The sequence below is a fragment of the Lissotriton vulgaris genome, chromosome 5 (assembly GCF_964263255.1).
Source record: "Lissotriton vulgaris chromosome 5, aLisVul1.2, whole genome shotgun sequence".
NCBI classification, from domain to species: Eukaryota; Metazoa; Chordata; class Amphibia; order Caudata; family Salamandridae; genus Lissotriton; species Lissotriton vulgaris.
In genome coordinates, this window is record NC_141693.1 from 281,647,903 (window position 1) to 281,668,617 (window position 20,715).

General features: G+C 43.8%; 1 protein-coding gene across 1 annotated transcript in view; it reads right to left on the reverse strand.

The window, feature by feature from the left end:
- The window catches only part of ZMPSTE24 (zinc metallopeptidase STE24), a 165,496-nt gene that overhangs the window by 28,875 nt on the left and 115,906 nt on the right, over positions 1 to 20,715 (reverse strand). Inside the window, exons 8-9 of the mRNA XM_086921435.1 lie at positions 7,153 to 7,263; positions 4,309 to 4,452 (exon numbers count right to left, since the gene is read on the reverse strand). Of these exons, the coding sequence (XP_086777561.1) occupies positions 4,309 to 4,452; positions 7,153 to 7,263 (255 nt within the window). The remainder of the gene's footprint in view (positions 1 to 4,308; positions 4,453 to 7,152; positions 7,264 to 20,715) is intronic.

Below are 20,715 nucleotides of genomic sequence, written 5' to 3' on the forward strand. Positions count from 1 at the left end.
GATAAATCGTAAATCATAAATCATACGTTCTTATATAGAGCCTTTCACCATAAGGTCTCAAGGCGCTTGCTTTGGGAACCCGTCCTGGCCTTTCCTTGCGAGATTACCCCTACTGGGCATCTCCAAGGTGAAGACCAGGCATCCCATCGCGGTGGGGCCGTAGTGGAGATTAAGCAAGCTATTGCCCAGAGTTGCAGAGTGTGAACCCACGATTCGAGTAGGCACCGAGGCGAGAATTATCGAGTCCGTGGACATTTTGAGCTGAAGGCCCTGCCGCGTCGGGGATTGAACCCTGGTCCCGGGTCTGACCTCTGCATCAGGGACTGCCTCCTCTGACCGATGAGCCACACTTCTGCACAATGTTATTGGGAAGATGCTGGTTTTGTTTCTCTCTCATCATAATCTTTGCTTCTAACTGTTTAATTCTTTGGTTGGAGTATTTTTGGATATAAAATAATGTGCAATAAAAATATATTTAAAAAAACAGAGCAACAGTGGTAAATGAGATGCATACACGCAGTCAGAAATGGAGCTCAAGAAAAAAACTGTCCTGGAACTAACCAAATCATTATTCACAGTGCCAAATAGCCATATATGCACAAGTGATGTGCCTAAAACTCAAAAGCATTACTTTCCTGCAACAACATTCTTGTACTCTGAAGATATATTCACATGGTTCACATACTTGTACCATCCACCGGTTGATAAAAACAAAAGAGTGCATCTAATTTAAGGTCAATGTATTTTCACTCTTATGGATAACAATGGCTGTGTTTGTAATGTGAACTCCCCTAAAACCCTCAGATAAGTGTCAATGTGCTTACCATGAAGAATGTTCACATATTGTAAGTTATAGACAGTGTCAATGAAATTATGTGCTTTTGTGACTGCAACATTTTTTGTATAATTATGGATTTTCCCCATAATCCAACATCTGCTGTATAATCTGCAGATTTGATCAAAAACACAACTTTTTTCTAGCTCAAACTGATCAAAAATGACTAAAAACGCAGCAACACGTATTGCCGCGCAGTAAAAGGCCCTTTGAAAAGGTTGAATGGCCCCCTTTCTGTTGCTTATTGGATGTTAAACCGGTAATAAGGAGGTGAAACCTCTACCCAGACATTATTAAATTGTGCAAAAATTACACAAATTATGGAAATAATACTATTTCGAAATGTGCTGTATTATGCTGCAAAATTGGCTTTTTCTTGCCACATAATTTAGTCAATTGTGCCACATAATTCCAATGGCCGTGTTTAGAGGTTGTAACGTGAATTGTGCTCACTAAGCCTTTCACTCTTCTGAGACTGATTAAATGAGCGCCACTTGAGACATTACTCCCATGATATTTATAGTGCTTCAAAGTTGATGTGATGGCCTGTGTCAATAAGAGCCGTTCGCAGATTAAGGCTACAATTCTCATAACGGGAATGAATTACATCATATCAACTAAACCTACGCAAGATTACATTGTATAGCCCTTTTGCTAATTTAGGACATTTCTGAGCGCACACGTGTAATTGTTTTTAAACTAACAATAAACATCAAACTGCAATTGGTCAAAGTAGAAGCTAATAAAAAAAAATATAGGGAAATCATATGAAAAACATAGGAAGACAGGCTGACAAGCCTGCTGTTGTTACTAATCATTTATAAATCATTCTAAACATCAAATAATTAATATTTAATGATATCCATAATTTAAGAGTATGAAAAACAAGTCTCCTAATGAATACACAGTACACTTCCAGGACTACAGTGGCTCATTTATTTTACCTTAGGGAGTCAGTCCATTCAGAATAGTCAGTTCAACCCTTTATTTTGTCCGTCCAGATGACATTTATGAGATCCTCTTCTCCGCTAATCCTGCAGACTATCCTCTCTAAAAACGCCAGCCTTGTCAATTGGTCGACTCATTCATTAACCCACACTCCTTCAGTTTACAAAGCACTGTTTTATGGCACCAACTCTCCTTGTAACTGTCCTTAAATAAGCCCTGGACTCTGCGTCATCTTGCTGCTGCAACATGAACAGATGGAGGGCCGAGCTGACCATCAAGGAGATGGGCAGACCACTGACTGCCAGGAGAGACTGCACAAAGCCCAGTTAACTAGTAATCTGCATAGGGGATGCATTAACAAACCCAGTCACCCAGGAGCCACAAGATCCATGCAGCCGCTGCCGTCAGCTGGCCAGAACCAATACAGCCAACAGAAAACATCAGCAGAGGTCATGGTGCTACAGTCACTCCTAGACACCATCCGAGGAGTCTCTGGACCATCTCAAACCTGCCCAGTACGCATCTGTCTATGACCTAGGGGTTTAACACTTCCTTTTTGAGTGATGGGTTTCTGGGCAAAGGTTTTTTTTTGGCACAATTATGGCTGAAAACGTAGACTGAAAATCAAAAACCAACGGAGCTGTCTAACTTTGCACCAAGAGCCGGGTGTATTATGGCAGCCAAACCATATCCATTGAGACTCATTGTATTTTTCTGTGTGGCAATTCTGAATAACTGAGTGCAACTTATTTACAAATACCAGAGAAATATACCTCGAGCATGGTGCCCCAGACTTAAAATATAATGAACAGACTCCACTATGTGTCCGTAGATTAACACTGAACGCCGCCTCCCGTACTATTTGATTTCAAAGCACCCATCATGGAAAAGCAATCATTGCATTTGGGGTTGTATCCCAACTCCACAAGGTGCTAGACCTTCAGTTTATTTGCATTGCAAATGCCCAGTTTATCTTGCCCGTACACAAAGCCCTATTATTCTCTGATGTTTAGCACTTCTTGGACATTCAGTTTACTGCATGTTATTTTTGCGATCGAGCATCAGAAACTCAAAAAGGATGGCCGTGCCGTCGTTCACTGGAACACATTGCAGGCCCTAATGGAGTGTCCCCACAGCCCCATCCCAACCCAACCAGAGTGCGTGTCCAAGGCTTCCTTCTGTGCACCCTTTCCAGACCACAAATACCCTTGCAGTCTTCCGCGGGCCATTACCCTTACCTAGTGATCTGTGAGCTGTGACTATTGGTCGTCTAATCCTACCCTTGTGACAGCCGAGATGTCACAGGTTCATCACCACTGAAGCTACCTCCCAGACCTTACTGATTGGCACGCTGCCTACCACTCACCCATGGGCACCGGCAGCAATGTGACCCCAAGGTCTTTTCTGTCCTTGGAGCAATCAAGCTGGCTTTTTTGATCCCCCCTGGGGGAGACATTGCAGGGGACATCAAAAGATAGAAACCAGCGAGAGCACAGGGGGGCTAATTGGCAGGGGATGAACCAGATCGCAGGTCCTGAGAATGCCAGTCAGGGCACATGGCGATGGCAAGACATTTCATTCAAACCCTTCTACAAATATAGCCGAAAAACGAGTATCAGCCAATCAGGATCTCTAATCAAAAGAAGGTGGAGTAGTCGTAGAGCGAGAGTAGTAGAGCAGTCTACCCATACCTTGCTGTGGTGTTCTTAGCCTCTCGACCCTTTCAAGGTGAGGCGTCTGATGACCTGTTAGACCAGAGGACTTACCAATTGTACTCCTTTGTTTTCCAAGCCATAGGACTACTGATGTGAAAGACCTTACCCAACTAAAGGAAAGATTTGATTTCTCTGCATTTTGGTAAATAAATCCCATTCCTGATTTGACCTACTGATTGTATCCTGCCCCATACTTCCCACTGTTCCCCGCCAGTAACAGCCATTTACTATGCCATGCTGCACCTCATTTTCTAACCTCTGACATCGCCTAAAGTGACAGCTCGACTCTGCCGCACCTAGAGACTCAAGTACTCAAACTGCAGTGAAATATTATTTGTGGCACTGACCGCAGCCACTCAGAAAAAGATATACAGACTACCTTAGGACCTCATGAAAAGACTATATTAATCAGTTAGAAACATATGTACAAAAACATATGGAAACATTCTAAATAAAAGACTGGGAAACATATGCACGCAAGGGGGGATCAAAAGAGAGAAGCTCAGGCTAAGAGAACCCTAGAGAGTGGCTTTACAAAGCCATGTAGGTAGTACTAGTTGTCGGGGGAGAGGGACCCTTTAAGCAAACCCAGTATTTCTATGGAGAAAGTACCATTTACTTACCCGACTGTGCGGACCCTTGGACGTGAATCCCAACTGATGAGGCTGCTGTTCTTCCCACAAGAGCCCCACCCAGTAAAGTGATCTCTCTGAATACGGGCATGAGGTCTCCTTTCACATGCAGACTTCACATGTATTTATCAAAACAATCCCACAAGTACTTCCTCGTGCAAACATAGGACAAACCTACCTCGTTATAAGGTGAGAAAATGAACTGGAAGATTATCATCAGGCCAATCAAGATAGGTTGCTGGTCATAGAAACCAAAGGCAGCAAACAGCTCCTTCTGGCCAATTAACACCGCAAACAGGAAGAAACAGAGAAACGAGTTCATCTAAAAAATAAAACAGAAAGAAGATAAACGTGTTGCAGGACTTCACACACCTTCCAAATATAAAGTCCTTAGAAAGTCAAGTAAGATGCTTTAGCCTGACTAGAAACCTCTTAAAAGCCTTCACACCAGACCTGCATTAACCTTCGATGCTCACTTCCTGCTCAGCAAAAGGAAATGTTTCTAATAGTAAGCCAACTGATTCATGCCTCAAATAAAAAGACAAATTTAAATTGGGTCGGAGAAGTGACGGTTGTGAATGGGAGGTTTGTTGAGAATATAGGCTACATTACACCCAGTATTGGTGTTAACCAACTCTGAGAATAGTACCAAGCTAAATAAAACACATTTGGCATCAAGGGGTGGCAAAGTCAGGGTGGGCCTCCGGTAAAGCAGAGCCCACTATGATGTACACAAACCAGAATACCAGTGTGGAAGAGCTTGGAGAGCTTTGCATTCAGGAGAAGGCCTTATTGCAGCTCTCTGATAATAAATGGTATTAGATATCTATCTGCCTCGATGGAGATGCACCTGAGAAATGTATTGCCCACCCATAAAATTAGGAAACCAACCAATAAAATTTGGAAACCCATCTTGGGCAGGAAAAATGGCTTCCAGTTAACCGCATCGCTGCGGCGGTTATTTTTGCGCTACGCGGCTTTTTTGCAAAAGCCGCGTTAGATGACGAGCTCAGCTCGTCATCCGCACACGCCCCCTGTGGCTGATGACGAGCTGAGCTCGTCATCAGCATCGAAGGGGTTAAAATAGAATCACTAGACAAAGGAAAAATAGTCCCGCTAATTTTAAATAACTGTTCAGAGTCCGTAATGAGATGCTTGGACCCTGATAACATCCCAGAACAAATCACCCTCTAACCATTTTTGGGATGAGGCCCTTCAGTGTTTAGTGTTTCCCCAGAGTGACATAAAAGGTGATGGAAAGGAAGTAAGCCATTGCCCGACTAATATCCTGTATCAAATGTCATAGGTGGTGCTCATTATCAGTAATCTGTATAGTGAAGGTCGTAAATGCAAGCTCTCGGGACATGAAGGACAAGTATTTGGAAGACCTAGAGAATCTTGCGTAGTATTGATATATTATAAGCTGCTATTTAGCCCTAGAGTGACAACACCTTGTGCTTCCAGCTGTCAAGCTCAGACTTCACCCCTTTAGTAATCTTTGGAGATGTATTTCTTTCATTCTGGTCAGGGTAGAGGCCAGGGTCTAGCCCAGATACCGGACCGTAGAAACACCCATCTGTAGTGGGATGATCTGATGTTGTTTTTTTCTACTGTGGTGTTTGGGGCTTAGTGACATTAACTTAGTACCCTGAGAACTTCTGGTGTGCTTCTAGTTCCCCAGTTATATGGGGAGGGAGTGGAGCAAACTAACTGATGTTTAGTTTTATATTGTGTGTGCCAAATGTAATTACCTTGATTTGCGGGTTAGCTCAAAATTGGGCAAGAGGCTTTAGAGTTAGGGAGATAAAGAGGGGTGATAAAGAACACCCATATGCCTCATACTTCTACTTGTAGACACTTATTGCGAATGTAGCCCATTGGTCTTGATCTTGGCTCTGGGGTTGTGATAACCCGTCAGGCGCCAATTATAGAAGTTGTCCCCCACACCCCTACCCTGTAACCGGTAAGACCTGAAATCCCAGCCAACCCCGTCATACACTTTTTCAGCATCCAGGGTGACCAGAAGAACAGAGTGCTTGGTTCCTGTTAATACCATGTCCAAAAGGTGAAGGGCCTTATTACGTTATCTCCTGTCTGGCATTCATGGATGAAGCCAGACTGATCAAGATGTAGCCAACTCCCCCATAAAAGTCTGCAATCGCAAAGTTGCAACTTTGGTCAACATTTTTTCATCAAGGTTATGGAGAGAGATTGGAAGATATGAGCTGCAATCGTTAGGCTCCTCTGCTGGGTTTAAAGATGTGTGGTATTGGACTCTGGCACGGTGGAGGGTCGCTCGTCCTTATTGAATTATCTCTTGGTACATCTTGTGAAGCAAGGAAAGAGTGCAGGGGAGACAGACAGAGAGCAGATTCATATATATATACATATATATTTGAAGTGAGCAGATTCAGAGAGTCACTGGTTTTGTAGGGTGCTCCATGTGTCCGCAGCTTTCCACCTAAACTTGGGACCTACCCAGAGTTCTTTGCTTTGTTTTTTGCATAATTTATGTGGGTCCCAAACTTGAAGGGGTATTGTTTTGGCTTATACTGGGTGCTCATTGTGTCTGGACAAAGCTACAACTCTCTGAAGAGCTCATAACAAGAGTGAAACGTGTCAGGGGTTGATTCTATTCATTCCAGGTTGGCTAGGATGGTATTTTACGATTCCAAAACTGTAATACTGTGCCTTGAGTGGTAAAAGACTTTGTCATTTTTCATCTCGAAACATGAGTGCCCTAGCTAATCTTATGCCTAAACACTTTGCTGTAAAAATGGCAAGAGATTTTGCCTCTTTATAACTTGGCGTGGATTGCACTATGCTAACCCTATGCCTAAAAACTCTCCACCTATACTTGGGAACTAGGTTGGTTTTATTAATTCCAGGTGTGCTTAGATAGTATTTTACTAATCCAAAAATGTAATACTGTATCTGAAGTGGTAAAAGGCTTTTGACATTTTTCAGCTTGGCATTTATTTTTATTAACTTTACTCCCAAACAGATTTTGTCTCAAGCTTACCTGGCTGATGACTATGTTCTTAACAGTGTGACCCAGCTTCCAGTGGCCCAGTTCATGGCCGAGAACGGCCAGCACCTCCTGGTTATTGCATCCTTGCTTCTTGTGGGAATTCTGCAAGTGAGACAAAAATAAAGGAATTTGAACAAACCCGCTTTAAGAGTTAACATTATTATACCTCTTAGAGGATTTTATGCCCAACCTTTCTTCTTAAGTTACTCAACTGCACTGTCACTATTCATGACGCTTCAAGCATTTGGATAGGTTTCACACACTTTCTCAGTAGCATCACATTTGTATATACCTGGTATGCTGCATTTTTCTTACAATTACTGATTTTATCGACTGATGCACCTTCCTTTGCTCCACTTTCATCTCATAGGTTACTGGCTTTCCAATGTTTTGATTTTTTGACCCGATGAACAAATACCACCTATGACAACAAACGGCTTTGCAACTTGTGTGAAAGGAATGCAAATGTCATTATTCAGGAAATGTATTGAAAATGTGCACCATACTCTTCATATGGTAATAGCGGTTTTCATTAGTAAGTCCTAGGAAGACACCAAGTTTTGACTTCATGGCATATCAACACATGTGCACTATCATAGTACCAAGTCAGGCATTTCAAAGCTCTTCCATCTCTTGTTTACCACGGTGAGAAGGGAGAAGATGAAGCTTATTTTCATACAACTCGTTATAACAGTAACGGAGGGTCTTCGCACTTCTATTCATCATTGGAGTAGCTAACTAAACAATGTAGAGCAACAGTAGATTTTACATTTCAATTGGATTTCGGTATCACCACTCCCCCTCAATATGATGCTGCCTTTTTTTTATAGAATTTCACAATTTGGTGTGCAAAGCCTTACATCGGATGGTTTTATTGTAATGACGGATGTGAAGTAGATCCTTGCAAGAGATGTTTTTTAATTACTTGATACCTTTAGGTTTTATTAAGCAGTCACAGAGATAACCATCTTTTTGATTTAGTCCTAGATTTTAACCATTGTCCTGTTAGTTGACAATTATGCCTTTACCCTTCGCAGATCATGTTCAAATTGGGGTTTTCTGTACCTACAGTTGCAACTAATCAAACTAAATCGCATTGTCCAAAGAAAGTTAAGGAGGATGCTGCAACATTCAGTCAATAACTAACGAAGATTTGCATCATGTGAATGTAACTTTAAGGCATTGTTTTATATTTGCACAGTGGTCCATCCTTCGATTGGTTAAAACCATTTAATTACAGTTTATTTTCAAACTTCCCAGACAATCTGGCCACAGCAGAATCAATGTATTGATGTAGTCCAGAAAATATATTAAACAATGGTTTAATGGTTTACACATGGTTTAATGGTATTAAAACAAAGATCGTCAACCAGGTAGAAGAACCGTTATGTTATCAACTAAATTGAATGCATATTTAAGATGGACCGCCATAATTCTATGCAGTTACTCTGTCAAATAGAAAGAGTTTAAAAAAAAGAATTAACAATGGATTACATGACATTTTAAAAGATTGTAGTGTTTCTCTTGGTGACTTTTTTCATTAAAAGATGTCAAATTACATTTCTTAAATCAAGTCTAAATTATCATACATGGATGATTCTGTGGAACAAATAATTTGTGCCTCATATTTTGAGTATTTTGCAATTGTTTCTTCAACAAAATTTGAATGGATTGTGGCTAATTTAACACCTTCTGGATTGCAGGATACTTTTACAGCCTCGCTAGTTAAAAAAAAACATCACCACAGATTCACTCAGACACTAAGGCAGTCATTCATAGACCCACTCAGACACTGCTGCACCCACTCACAGACCCCCACATACCATGACCATGTCATAAGTGATGTAAAATGTGAGGTCATAAGCAGTGCATTGGGGGGTCTTAAGTTCTAGTTGGCTCACTCAGGTAACTAGAACTGCTGAATTTCACTGCTTTTGTATGAGTGAAATCTGAGCCCAACTATAACGTCCCTGTAACCTTGGGCTTTTTCAGATAGATCTATATATGAATATGTATGTATGTATGTATACATATCCAAAAAGAATCAGCAGCACTCGGGAGGTGCAGTTTTAATAATTTATTTCACATATGTAATCGTCAACAGTCTAGGCGGTACAACTCTCTGTAATTTGCTATTACACGATCCTGATCTAGGAGGCATATTAAAGCCCACTGTCTAAATAACATACAAAAAAAACACTTTCAATTACAGTTCTAATAATACAAATTTACTTTGAAGATATACAGAAGAAGACATGGTTAAATAGCTTAAAATTAGGTTTCAAAGAATTGCGCAAAATGTAAAGCTTGCAAAAAACGAAAAAACATGAAACAATTCAAGGATAAAACTTAAAGATTATTAAGATCCAACAAAGAATAACCTGCGAGACAACTCATCTTGCTCTCTTTTTGCATATGAATATGCAACAGAACTCTGAATTCTTAGAAACAAGCACTGGCGTTCGAGCGCGCTGCACTGCAGACTGCGCTAGTGAAGATATATCAATCTATCTATAGTTATAAGACATTGCCCATCTGAATATTGCCTTCCTTCAGCGAGGCTTTGAAAGAGTGATATTGTGACCTTAATGTTATAAAAAGACTATTTCAATAACACCTAATAATTAGACCCACATTTCAATGTTGACATTTTAATTAAGATCTAGTCAATGGGTTGCAGCTAAACTCAAGATTATAAGAATCTAAAGATTTTTTTATTTTGTAATGAGTTTTTAACTCATAAGAGGTACAGAGTTGGATATCGTAGAACTACTTTTCCAGCTGCTGCATAAAAAATGTCCTGTTGCTTTAATCTTATTGCATTTGCATGTTGCATTTTATACTGTGGATCATGGGCTGTTGCATAATCGGGAAGATCAAGAGGTGAGGGGCAGAACCCTGGATTGGATTCAGCTGGGCAAAGTTCATGTATTAAAATGGAGTGGTTTAGGTTTGCTCCTTGCAGTTTATCCAGCTGGGTCCCCCAGGGCTATTCACACTCGTCCCTGCTGGTAAACTCGTAGAAAATCCCTGTAGAAGTTTCTCTGCAGCCGGCATATTGATGTTTCAGATAATGGACAATATGCAGATTTTGGGGAACTTGCCCGTTCAAATACTGTTTATCTGCCAGAAATATATTGATGTCCATGATTCATTTATGTTTAAATGCTAGTAAGATATTTTGTTGTTTGGCATACATCAACAAACTCTAGGTTTCATTTGACCCACCAAGTTTGGCACACTACCTCATGTGCCACTCTGCCAGGATTCAGAGCTGGACATTATTTGATTTTAAGGTAGTAACTGTGACAAAGGCAGCCCGTTATCCTCCATTCCAGTGGTTCTCAACCTCGGTCTGGGACACCTGGGGATCCGTGAAGCCTCCTCACGGGTCCGTGACTACTTAGAAAATGAACTAATATAAACAATTAATAAAGTGTATCTAAATAAAGAAGCTACATGTAAAATTGAAATTTTTTAAATGTATTGTACATGTGTAGGAATTTGAAATTGTAGGCTAAAAAATAAATGAGTATTCTCAATTGATTCGAGGGAGCAGTGCAGGTGCTTCAAACAGAATATAGTATGGACTATGAGTGTACTCAATTGAATTTACAAAAGCTCCAACCTTTCTATTAAAATTGAAATTGATTTTTGTAATCGGTTTTCAAATGAAATAAAATATGTAACCATTTGTGTATTTGTTTGATCAATGCTTTTTTCAGCATTTTTTGGGTATTGTTTTGCGGTACAAATCAACAACAATGCTTAGGCCAGGGTCCCCAGCTTCCTGCAATGACTCAGTCCCAAGATTCCAATAGTTTTTCAGTGGGGGTCCCCAGGTTCCAGTAATGATTCAGTGGGGGCCCCCAGGTTCCAGTAATGATTCAGTGGGGGTCCCCAGAAGTCAAAAGTTTGAGAACCACTGCCCTATTTAGTCTACCAAGGACTGGACACTTCTTGTATTATTTTGTTGATTCAAGCTGTTGCTTAATCTAGGTTTTGTTAATGCTTTGTGGTTTACCTAAATGTGCCTAAATACTATAAGACCAAGCTGCAAATAATTCAAAAGCAAGCTACCTAAATTATACTCTGGCACAAAGTTTTACCATTTGTCTAAATACAATGCGTCACTCACAGTCTTTGATATGATCTAATAAAATATGTTGTGTAGCGTTTTAGGACCCAAGTGAAATTTACCGATTCATGCCCTTATATAGGTATAATTCACATTACCCTTATATAGGCATATAAATCATAACCATATTTAGACATAGCCCATGCAGTCCAAATACAGGCATGGATACTTCCACTAGTTCCAAAAAGCCACACTCTGCTTCAGCAGTCGGGGACATCCTCTTGTGTGAATATTGATTTGTCCGAGAAATCATGGAGTTTTCAAAGAACTACCATTCCCTCTGACGTTATTATATCCGACTTTACGTCAAACCAGGCACCTTCAAGGTATAAATATGCCTACACTTGCTCTAGTAAACACACGCTGGTTCGGAGCAGCTCGACTATCTACTTGCCCGACGCAGCTTGCTACAGCAAGTGCCGAAGGAAGCCGACCCTCCAGCTGACGCACTGACAGAGATGCTGCCTTTCTCTCGCTGAGAAGAACAAGTTACTTACCTTCGGTAACGCTTTTTCTGGTGGATACAGTATCTGCCTGTGGATTCCTCACCTTGTAAATATCCTCCTGCGTCAGCAACGTTCGAAAAATTCTTTTGTAGCACACCGGCGTGGACGACGTCACAGGAGCACGGCATTGCGCGCGACTCCGATTGATGTCACCGACTCCTTATAAGGCCTACGTCGGCGTGATGACATCAGTTCGGCCCTTTTTTCCGTGCCTTCGAGGCACCCGGGCGCCTATACAGTGTACACAGTACATACTATTCAAGATAACCCACATAGTGTGAAGACAATGTATGAAAAACACTATATATATATATATATATATATATATATATATATATATATATATATATATATATATATATATATATATATACACATATATATATATACACATACACATTTAAACATTGCCATAATCTCAGATATAGAAGAGTGGACAACGGGGAGGCGGTTGGGCATGTGAGGAATCCACAGGCAGATACTGTATCCACCAGAAAAAGCGTTACCGAAGGTAAGTAACTTGTTCTTCTGATGGATACATCTGCCAGTAGATTCATCACCTTGTGAATAGAGTCCCACAGCAGTCCCCACTCCTGGAGGAAGGTGTCCACTCTCTATACCAGAAAATCTTGTAGGACAGAGCGCGCAAAATGGCCATCCCTCCTCACCTCGCTATCCAAGCAGTAATGCTTTGCAAAAGTGTGGAGGGAGGCCCATGTCGCCGCTCTACAAATGTCCTCCACAGGAACACGCCTAGACAAAGCAGATGTTGAGGACTTTGCTCTAGTAGAATGAGCCCTTATACCCTCTGGGGGTTCCTTACCAACCAGGGCGTAGCAGATCTTGATGCAAAGTATGATCCATCTTGAGAGCGTGCGCTTGTGCACAGCTCGTCCTTTCTTGCAGCCAGAAAATCCCACAAAGAGCTGGTCATCCACTCGATAGTCTTTTGTTCTATCAAGGTAAAAGCTCACCGCCCTCTTAGGGTCCAGACGGTGAAGACGCTCCTCCTCCTTGGAAGGGTGAGGGGGAAGGGTAGAAGGTAGGGAGGGTAATGGACTGTCCAAAAAGAAATGGAGGAACCACCTTAGGCAGAAAAGCAGCCCTGGTCCTAAGAACCATTCGTTCAGCATGAAAGGTCAAAAATGGGGGCTTTGAGCTAAGAGCTTGAAGCTCACTTACCCTCCTTGCCGAGGTAATTGCGACAAGAAAAACAACAAAAGTCTTCAAGGACACCTGTGTAAAGGTTCAAAAGGAGAACCCATTAAATATGTAAGAACTAGGTTCAAGTCCCATTGGGGCACAATAAAGGGAGTAGGAGGAAACTTATTTGTTAAACCCTTTAAAAATCTCAGTACAACAGGAGATTTAAACAAAGATGGTTGATCCGGTAAACAGATAAAAGCTGATAAAGCTGATAAATAACCTTTTACCGTAGCTACAGCAAAACCCTGCTGCGCCTATGAAAGAGCAAATTGAAGTATTTCTGACAACCAAGCTCTCAAAGGATCAACAGAATTCTCTCCACACCAGGATACAAATTTAGACCACCTATATGAATAGATGGACTTGGTGGAGTCACGTCTAGCTGATAAAATGACAGTCACCACATCAGGTGGGAGAGAAAAGGAATTCAGGTTGCCCCGTTCAATCTCAAGGCATGAAGGTGTATGGAGGTGGGGGTGTAGAACCTGCCCCTCCATCTGAGAGAGGAGGTCTGCCCTTAGAGGGAGACGGAGCGGAGGGCACGAGGAGAGGTGGAGAAGATCTGTCTACCACACCCTTCTTGGCCAATACGGGCGATCAATATAACTTGGGCCCGGTCTTAACGTATCTTTCTCAGAACCCGAGGAATCAAGGGTATGGGAGGAAACGCGTAGAGGAGTTGCGAGTCCCACCTCAACTGAAATGCGTCCCCCAAGGCTCCCTGCATTGGATACTGGAGGCTGCAGAATGACGGGCAGTGAGCGTTCTCGTGAGTGGCAAACAGGTCCAACTGAGGCGTTCCCCATGTCCGAAAGACATGACAAACTACCTCTGGATGAAGCCTCCACTCGTGGTCTGCTGAGAACTGCCGACTGAGATGGTCTGCATGAACGTTCAGTACTCCTGCCAGATGATTTGCCACTAGACAAATCTGATGTTCCTGAAACCAGGACCAGAGGCGCAGAGCCTCTCTGCAGAGACACTGCGACCCCACTCTTCCCTGTTTGTTGACATACCACATCGCGGTGGTGTTGTCCGTCAGGACTTGAACCGACTGACCGCGAAGGGAAGGGAGGAAAGCCTTGAGTGCCAGACATATTGCCCGCAACTCCAAAAGGTTGATGTGAAGAAACCTTTCCTCTGGAGACCAAAGACCCTTGACCTCCAGATCCCCCAGATGAGCACCCCACCCTAGAGTGGATGCATCTGTTATCACTGTAGCCACCGATGGAGGAGATTGAAAAGGCTTTCCTTAAGACAGATTGCCTTCCACTCCCCACCAAGACAGATCCGCCGCAGCTTCTCTTGAGATCCTTACCGACTCCCTGAGATGCCCTTGGTGCTGATACCACTGCCTGCGGAGGCACCACTGGAGTGCCCTCATGTGCCAGCGTGCATGGTTGACCAACAGAATGCAAGAAGCCATCAGACCGAGCAGACGAAGGACCTTCAGGACTGGAACAACCGCTCTATTGTGAAATAAAATAATCATTTTCTGTATGTCGTGAATCCTTTGAGGTGGAGAGAATGCACGAGACACAGTTGTGTCCAGTACTGCACCTATGAACAGGTTGCGCAGGGAGGGCACCAGGTGAGATTTGGGTACATTTATCGAAAAACCCAACCTGTGCAACAACTGAGTTGTCTCTTGCAGATGATGGAGCACTACCTCCGACGATTGTGCTTTGATCAGCCAAACGTCCATATAAGAGAATACTGGAATCCCTGACCTTCTGAGATGTGCAGCCATCACAGCCATCACCTTGGTGAAGACTCGAGGCACAGTAGTAAGACCAAACGGTAGAACCGAAAACTGGTGGTGCTGCGATCCCACCGTGAAGCGGAGATACTTCCTGTGCGACCTCAGAATGGGTATATGGAAGTAAGCATCCTGCAAGTCGATCAACACCATTCAGTCTTCTTCCATCAGTGCTTGAAGACCCTGTGCAAGGGTGAGCTTTTCCTGCTTCAGATAAAGGTTCAAGATCCTGAGATCCAGGATTGGACGAAGTCTGCCATCCTATTTGGGAATCAAGAAATAGCGGGAGTAGCACCCCTGACCCCTTTCCTTCCCCCGGAACCACCACTATCGCACCCTTTTTGAACAGTGCCTTCACTTCTTCCTGAAGGAGCAACAGGTGGTCCTCCGAGCAAAAACCTTGGCAAGGAGGGTAATTTGGGGGAAACTCCCGAAAGGGAAGAGCATATCCATTCTCTACGAGATTGAGAACCCAAAGATCTGATGTAATTGATTCCCAATCTCGTAGAAAATAAGTAAGCCGACCCCCCACAGGAACCATATGATCCAGAATGGCGGATCTAGGGCTGCTTTGCTGTTGTAGGTGGGGGGTGGGTATTAGAGGAGGAATTGGAGGAGGAGGAGACTTGACGTCCACGAGAACGACCCCTTTGTCTGCCTCTGTAGGACCTGTACAAAGGATTCTGTTGCTGCTGGGTTTGCTTAAAGGAACGAAAAGTAGACCTTCCAAAACCCTTGTACCTTTTGAAGACAGAACCTCTAGTCTGCAAACCCAAAGATCTTGCCGTCGCTCTGCTATCCTTAAACCTTTCCAAAGCAGCATCAGCTTTCTTTCCGAAAAGGTCAGAGCCATCAAAAGGCAAATCCATCAGAGCAGCCTGAACATCCGCAGAAAACTCTGACGTCTTTAGCCAACCAGCTCTTCTAGTGGCGACCGAAGACCCCATGATCCTAGCCACTGAATCTGCTGTGTCCATACCACTTTGTATGACCTGCCGAGCTGCCGCCGCGTGTCAGATATTACTTCATTAAAGTTCTTTCTATCCTCCTCAGGAAGCTTAGGCGATAGCTGTTTCACTGTATCCATCAAAGCATGGACATATCTGCCTAGCAGACAAGTAGCATTAGTAGACTTCAGGGCCATACTGCCTGACGAAAAAAGCTTCTTAGCATTCTGATCCTGCTTCTTAGAGTCTTTATCTCCAGGAACCTGGGGAAAAGCACCTGCAGATGTTTTCGAGCAAGCAGCCTGAACCACCAAACTCTCTGGCAAAGGATGAGTGGACAAGAATTCTGGATCTCCAGGCGTCACTCTAGAACGCCTTGCTACTGTCTTTAACACTGCAGGAGCAGTAAGTGGTCTACTCCATACCTCCAATATGGGATCAGTAAGAGCCTCAGTAAATGGAAGAGTTGGCTTAACGACCGAGGATGGAGAACTTCAGTAAGGATGTTCGATTTGTACTCCACAGATGGTAAAGTCAAATTCAAGAGCCCCTCAGCCTTCTTAATTACCACATGGTAAGGCGCCACATCCTTAGAAGGAGCATCAGATACCGTGGGCAACTCCCATTCTGGTGAAAGTTCCAGTCCACTTGCATCATGCAACTCTTCAAAATAATACTCCTGATTCTGAAGCTCGCCCTCTTCAACCTCAGCCTCTCCAAAATTTCTTTCCTCTAAAAAGCGCTGCGCTCTACCCCTCGACCACTCCATTCGAACCGACGTCGTCGGATCCGGTAACGACTCCGATGGAGCTGGAGTCTAATGAGGAGATGGAGCCGCCTTCGAATGAGAAGCTGGAACCGGCGTCGAACTTCGAATTGGATCAAAAGGTCGCTCCGGAGCCGGTGAAGCCGTGTACGGAGTCGACTACCTCGGTGGTGCCGAGAGATGCCATGGTGGAGTCGGCGTCGGCATAAACGGCAGGAAAGGAGCCGGAGCATATGCCTGAGACACACCCAGATTATAAGCCAATGGAACCATGGGACCAGCAGGTGCACCAGAGGGGAACATTGCTCTCGCATAAACGCCATACATAGCGTTTAGAAAATGCAATGGGTCCTGATCAGGACCAGGAAACTGAGGGTAAGAGCCTACTGGCTGCTCCCGAGGAGGCTGCACCGGATTCGACCCCTCCTATTCCTCTTGTTCTTCGGGACATCGTACCCGAGTCGTCGAACCCGGAGGAACTTCTTCTCCTTCATCATGCACTGAAGACCGATACGGATCCGGAGACTGATTCAATACCGGAGCCGCAGTAGGCTCCCGAGACTGTAAAGGTGTGGCCTCACTTTCAGGAGTACGAACTGGAGAGGGAGAAATCGTGTCCTTATGATGTCTTCGAGAAGATGACTTCTTTTTCGAGTCTGACTCCCTGCCGGAATGGTGTCTCGAACTGTGCTTCTTTCTCTTGTGTTTCTTTTTAGAAGAACCAGAAGCATGACCCGAAGCCGACTTCGACACCGACCTCGATTTCGCACGTCTCGATCTTGATCTCGAAGTCCTCTTGGCGTCCTTACGCGTCATTTTGGCAACTAGAAGTTTCGCCTCTCGTTCCCGAAGAGCCTTTGGGTTCATTTTCGAACAGGATCGACAACCCTTGACGTCGTGACCCGAACCCAGTCACCATAGACATTCTTGATGAGGATCGGTGATGGACATCATCCTCCCACATGAATCACATGACTTAAATCGTGTCTTCTTTGTTGACATCTCGACAGAAGACAGCCAAACCAAGCAGATACAGAACAAAAGTTCACAATAGTAACAAAGTAACTATCCGTAACACAGAAGATCCCAAGAAACTGTTAAAGTCGATGACGCGGAAAAAAGGGAACTGATGTCATCACGCCGACGTAGGCCTTATAAGGAGTCGGTGACGTCAGTCGGAGTCGCGCGCGATGCCGTGCTCCTGTGACGTCGTCCACGCAGGCATGCTACAAAAGAATTTTCCGAACGTTGCTGACGCAGGGGGATATTCACAAGGTGAGGAATCCACTGGCAGTTGTATCCATCAGAATCCAGCTCCAGTGTTTCCAAGCTCCCCTTGCGGGGTGTAGGGAAATCGAGTCCGAGACAGAGATACCAGACCTCCTTCATTCTAAAACCAAGGTACGGAACTGATTAGACCCTAAAAGAAATCTTGGATAGATTCTTGGCAAAGAAACTAAAACCTATGTTACACCATACTTACTTCTTCCCTTGTACTAGACTTAGGTTAGGTACATTGGGGTAGGCGTATTTTAGAAGTGCCAGTTGAGTACTTTTAGTCTTTGTTATTTATGCATGTATGTATTTTATGGCTTAGAAACCATACCATGCTTTTACAGTATTATTTTATAATACACTTCTTACTGTACGCATTATACTTTGCAGCCAGTATTACGATTGTAGCAGTTCCTTTCTTTTGCATGAGAAAGAAGACTGTTCAAAAAATCCTTTTTATTGAAAACGCCTGTCTCTCTATTTTCTCTGCACCTCTGATGAAACGAAGCATGCACGATTGGACTGAGTAAAATATCTATCTATTGTTTCCACGACTCTGAAGATACGTTTATTCTTGGGGAAACAAAGTTGTCATGTTTATGCAGTTGTCGGAAACTAATCCCTTCTTCTTTGTTCGAGAAAGTTTCCAGTGACCTCTGAGCTAGCTGGCACTCTCAATTAAGTTTAATATATATTCGATAGAGACCTAGTCGACCTCAGTCCTACGTCAATTCTATAGGATATATTATTCCAATGCGCAGAGCCTATTGGGAATATAGGAACTACACTACAAATCCAGGAGTTTTTGTCGGACTTGGAAATCAATAAAAAGGAAACTCCAGGTTAACTCATAGAATGGTTTAAATTTCAGACACTTAGGCATACTATAATCCAAGAGGGATTGTAAGGTGATTAGACCCAGAGGGGATATACATTTAGAGGAGAGTGGCTGGGTGCTGAGTGGATTACTCTAGCCAACTCATTGCCTGCTTATCTCAGACATAAAATTAATATACCCATAAATTTTAATCATATCTATTGACTTCTGTTGCATGCTCATTTTTTGTCAGCATTTGTATTGTTTCTAATCTGTATAGTGCCTCTACTTTAGCATACATGTTTTGTCTTGTATGTGGTTCTTTAAAGCTAGACTTTCTCTGGAATTTTATTGATATCAATCAATCAGGATTTATAAAGCATGGCTAACCACACAATAGGGTATCCAGGCGCTTGCAGGCCCCAGGCTCTAATTCGAACAGCCAGGTCTTACGGGTCATTCGGATTTCTGAAAGTGAGGTGATGATACGGAGGAGCTTAAGGAGGCTGTTCTAAGTCTTTGTTACGATGTGGTAGAAGGTGCGTCCTCCATTTCTGCTTCGGTAGATGCAGGGAGTATGGGCAAGTCAAAGGGAGATGGAGAGTAGTCTTCTTGATGGTTGGTGGAATTTCAGGCGGTGGTTAATGTAGGCAGATCCTTGGTTGTGTAGAGCCTTGTGTGTGTGGGTCAGCAGCTTCATTTGGCATCTCTTCTGTACAGGGAGCCAGTGGAGTTTGCGGAGGTGGGTTGTGATGTGGGTTTGTCGGGGAAGGCCAAGGAGTCTGGCTGAGGTGTTCTGTATGGTCTGAAATCTCTGTAGAAGGTGTGCAGCGATTCCTGTGTAGAAGGCATTGCTGTAATCCAGTCGACTCGTGATGAGGTCTTGTGTCACAGTGCATCTAGTATGTAGGGGTAGACACTTGAAGATCTTATGTAGCATGTGCAGAGTGAGGAAGCAGGCGGCGGAGACGCCGTTTATCTGTGATTTCATGGTGAGCTTGTTGTCGATGACGATTCTGAGGTTTCTAAATTGGGCCGAGGGAGTGGGTGCGGGTCCTTGGTCTGACTGCCACCAGGAGCTGTTCCATGTGTTGCTGCTGTTGCCAAAGACCAGTACTTCCGTTTTGCCCCCGTTCAGCAGTTGTTCTTCATCCAGTCTGCGACATTTGTCATGCATATGTGGAATTTGGTTCTGGTAGTGTTGTCTGTGAGTGAGAGGATCTTGTCTGCATAGGAAATTATGCGGAGACCGTGGGATCGGACGATGTTGGCCAGCGGGGTCATATATGCATTGAAGAGCATGGGGCTAAGTATAAGCCCTGGGGGACACCACAGGTGATCTATTTGGGTTACAGAGGTGAACGGTGGGAGGTGGATCCTCTTGGTTCTTCCAGGGAGGAAGGAGGTGATTAATCTGTGCGCATACCCTTGGATACCGATGTGGTGGAGTCTTTGGATCAGTGGGTGGTGGGATACGGTGTTGAAGGCTGCTGGGAGGTAGAGGAGGATCAAAGCTGTTGTTTCTCCTTGGTTGCGGAGGGTTCTGATGCATTCAGTGGCTGCAATCAGGGCAATTTCGCTGCTGTGATTGCTGCGGAAGTCTGATTGGGAGGCGTTGAGTACCTGGTTCTGCTCCAGGTGTGTCATGAGTTGATTATCTTTTCCAATACCCTCGCTGGGAGTGGGATCAGGGATACTGGCCAATAGTTTTTGAGTTTGCTGCGGCCAGCGGAGGGTTTTGGGAGTATAGGTCTGACTTCGGCATCTTTCCAGGCGTCGGGAAATGTTGCGGTGCTGATAGAGGTATTGAGGAGGGTGGTGAGTTCCTGGCCGAACCTTTGGTTTCCGCGGTTAAAGATGTGGTGTGAGCACAGGTCTTGTTGGGAGCTCCCGAGTGGATGCATTTCATGGTGGAGGTGATGTCCTGGGTGGAGAGATGTTCCAGGTGGTCGGTGAGTGGTTCAAGTTGGCTATGGTGGAGGCATATCGGTCAAAAAAGTCTGTAGGTTAGGTTGGGGTTCGAAGTTTCTGTATATGGTTGCAATCTTGTCATGGAAGAAGTGGGTGAGGTTGTCACACAGCTCTTATGAGGGTGTAACGTTTTAGCTGGCTCCCTGTTTGAGGTTGGTGGCGGTAGCAG